At 39.7% G+C, this 3,519-nt stretch overlaps 1 protein-coding gene across 1 annotated transcript in view; it reads left to right on the top strand.

Annotated features, from left to right (window-relative positions):
- acadm (acyl-CoA dehydrogenase medium chain) overlaps positions 1 to 2,517 on the top strand; it is a 19,626-nt gene extending 17,109 nt beyond the window's left edge. Inside the window, exons 11-12 of the mRNA XM_061919667.1 lie at positions 1,635 to 1,883; positions 1,950 to 2,517. Coding sequence (XP_061775651.1) covers positions 1,635 to 1,883; positions 1,950 to 2,021 — 321 coding nt within the window. The 3' untranslated portion in view covers positions 2,022 to 2,517. The remainder of the gene's footprint in view (positions 1 to 1,634; positions 1,884 to 1,949) is intronic.
- The last annotated feature ends 1,002 nt before the right edge of the window (positions 2,518 to 3,519 follow it).

The raw sequence follows: 3,519 nt of genomic DNA, 5'->3' as shown, positions 1-3,519 counted from the left end.
AGGCCCACTCGCATAATATATGCAGTTTTTACACACACATAAGTGAATGCAAGGCATACTTGGTCAACAGCCATACAGGTCACACTGAGGGTGGCCGTATAAACCACTTTAACACTGATACAAATACGCGCCACACTGTGAACTCATGACAAACACATTTCGGGAGAACATCTGCACTGTAACATAAACACAACAGAACAAATACACAGAACCCCTTGCAGCACTAACTCTTTCGGGACGCTACAATATATTTTGATATTTACCTCAGAGGGCTGCAAATAGAAGAGGCATTAAATTTGTATTTAAATTTTATTTGATATGCCATTGATATTTTTTAAATTATTATTACTATTTGAAACTCGATTTTGCATGTCACTCTAAAGTTATTGTATATAAGCCTTGCTTATTCAATGCAAAACTTGTTTGGGTCCCTATTAAAAGGTTACTTTGTTCAACCTTGGCCCGCGGTTTTTTTCAGTTTCAAATTTTGGCCCACTCTGTATTTGAGTTTGACACCCCCTGACCTAATCGATCAGGTCAAATAATGTAGCTCCTGTCTCAAAGTAGGTGTACTGTTACCACCTGTCACATTACGCCCTGACTTATTTGGAGTTTTTTGGCGTTTTCCCGTGTGTAGTGTTTTAGGTCTTGTCTTGCGCTCCTATTTCGGTGGCTTTTCCTGTTGCTTTTTCATGTTTTCCTTTGAGGGATATTCCCCGCACCTGCTTTGTTTTAGCCGCCATCAAGAATTTTTAAGTTGTTGCTATCTTTTTTGTGTGAACATTGTTGTAATGTACAAATGTACTTTGTGGACACCATCTCTGCTTGCTCACACACGCTGTAAGTTTTTTCTGTTGTCCAGCATTCTGTTTTTGCTTACTTTGTAACCAGTTCAGTTTTAGTTTTGTTTTACTTAGCCATCCCTAAGCTTTAATGCCTTTTCTTAGGGGCACTCACCTTGTGTTTATTTTTGGTTTAAGCATTAAATACCTTTTTTACCTGAACTCTGCCTCCCGCTGTCGCCTACATATTGTGATCACGACAAACCTTTCTCGTTTCACACGGGCGGCATAGCTCAGTTGGTAGAGCGGTCGTGCCTGCAACTTGAGGGTTCCAGGTTCGATCCCCACTTTTGCCAACCTAGTCACTGCCGTTGTGTCCTTGGACAAGACACTTTACCCACCTGCTCCCAGTGCCACCCACACTGGTTTGGAAAATGTAACTGAGATATTGGGTTTCACTATGTAAAGCGCTTTGAGTCACTAGAGAAAAGCGCTATATAAATATAATTCACTTGATGAAATACATTGCAGACTCGCTCACTCATGCATGTTTACAATGCCGACTCAAATAAGTCAAAGTGATTGCTTCTATAAACTGATTAATGGTAACCGGGGCGAGTTGGTCTCCCTGGCTGTTGATGTTCGCTGAAGGACAGGGCGAGTTGTGAACAGTGCCACATTAGTCCTTGAGTAGAATGGCAGCGTTTCTTTTTTTGGGAGGCAGTTTGTCCATTTAGAAATTACACATATTGGTTTAAATCAAGTTGCCCTTTTTTTTTGTGCAGCCCTAAAATAAATGCTGCAAAGTCTGAGCAGGTCTCATGAAGGACTGTGTGGCTTCCTGTTTGGCAGCACCAGGCCGTGGCCTTCCTGCTGGCCGAAATGGCAATGAAGGTGGAGCTGGCCCGCATGGCGTACCAGCGGTCCGCCTGGGAAGTGGACCGAGGCCGCAGGAACACCTACTACGCCTCCATCGCCAAGGCCTTCGCCGGCGACATCGCCAACCAGGTGGCCTCGGACGCCGTGCAGATATTCGGCGGCAACGGCTTCAACAGCGACTACCCTGTTGAGAAGCTGATGAGGGACGCCAAGATCTACCAGGTGAGCGTTCAAGCTCTCTAACGTTCAGCACACGCTTGTAACTTACTTGTATTTGTTTTTTTGTAGATCTATGAAGGCACCGCCCAGATCCAAAGATTGATTATTTCTCGTGAACACCTGGCAAAGGCCAAGAAATGAACCCTGCACACGTAAAGTTATTTGTATTTTATAAATATGTCTAATTTAGTTGCATATGTTTGGCCTTGTCGTCCCCCACCTCTAAAAGCTGCCTTTTCCCTCTACAGTGCAAATCAGTTTTCAGACATTTAGTTTCAATTGCCTTAAGTTAAGCCATGATTAACTGCAGTAAACAAGTCATTTTTTAAGAATGGATTACAGGCCCGTTTAATGTATTGTTGGCTCAGGTTTTTATAGATTAACTTCTATTTGTTGGGTAGTACTTCGCCATCAAGAGCTACTTTATTATTAGAGCGTCATAACATTTTCAGTAAGCCTCTAATGTGGTACATACCACTTAGTTTGCATTCTCTTTGGCACCTAATCATGGAAAAAAGATACGTGCGTTAAATCATGAAACGCCTCTACACTCACATTCTTGTTTTGCTACAAACAAAATGACATTCAGATGTTATTTATTGTAACTTTTGCTCATAAATAAAGGTTTGAAAAATAATCACAACTTGTGGCCATGCCTATTGTGAGTTGAACAATTATTGCTGTGAAACCATCTACTCCAGCGCTGCAGTTAATACAAACAATATGTGCATGTCTCATGTTCACAAACCTCCACTCGAACCTAACACTTCTGGAAGCTTTTATATTAGGGGTGTTGGAAAAAATCGATTCGAATACGAATCGCGATTCTCACGTTGTGCGATTCAGAATCGATTCTCATTTTTAAAAAATGTATTTTTTTTTTTAATCAATCCAACAAAACAATACCATAACAATGCAATCCAATTCCAAAAGCAAACCTGAGCCAGCAACACTCAGAACTGCAATAAACAGAGCAATCGAGAGGAGACACAAACACCACACAGAACAAACCAAAAGTAATGAAACAAAAATGAATATTATCAACAGTATCAATATTAGTTATAATTTCAGCATAGAAGTGATTAAAAATCCCTCATTGACATTATCATTAGACATTTATAAAAATAAAGAACAATAGTGTCACAGTGGCTTACACTTGCATGGCATCTCATAAGCTTGACAACACACTGTGTCCAATGTTTTCACAAAGATAAAATAAGTCATATTTTTGGTTCGTTTAATAGTTAAAACAAATTTACATTATTGTAATCCGTTGATAAAACATTTGTCCTTTACAATTATAAAAGCTTTTTAAAAAAAATCTACTCTGCTAGCATTCCAGCAGACTGGGGTAGATCCTGCTGAAATCTATGTATTGAATGAATACAGAATCATTTTCAATCGGAAAAATATCGTTTTTGAATCGAGAATCGCGTTGAATCGAATCGTGGGACACCCAAAGATTCGCAGCCCTAGTTTATATAGTAGTCCCTCCAACCTACCAGCTTTGATGGCACTCTTGATTTAAAACACTTGTATCTTAAGTCAACACAGTTTTTAACATGTAATGCTTTTTAAAAGAAAAAAAACATGTAATACTAGAGTAGTTTTATGATGTGATGTGTCAGGTTCAAACAGT

Source organism: Nerophis ophidion, linkage group LG14 (genome assembly GCF_033978795.1).
Source record: "Nerophis ophidion isolate RoL-2023_Sa linkage group LG14, RoL_Noph_v1.0, whole genome shotgun sequence".
NCBI lineage: Eukaryota > Metazoa > Chordata > Actinopteri > Syngnathiformes > Syngnathidae > Nerophis > Nerophis ophidion.
The sequence above is the reverse complement of the archived record's forward strand: the minus strand, read 5'-3'. Positions and strand labels throughout refer to the sequence as shown.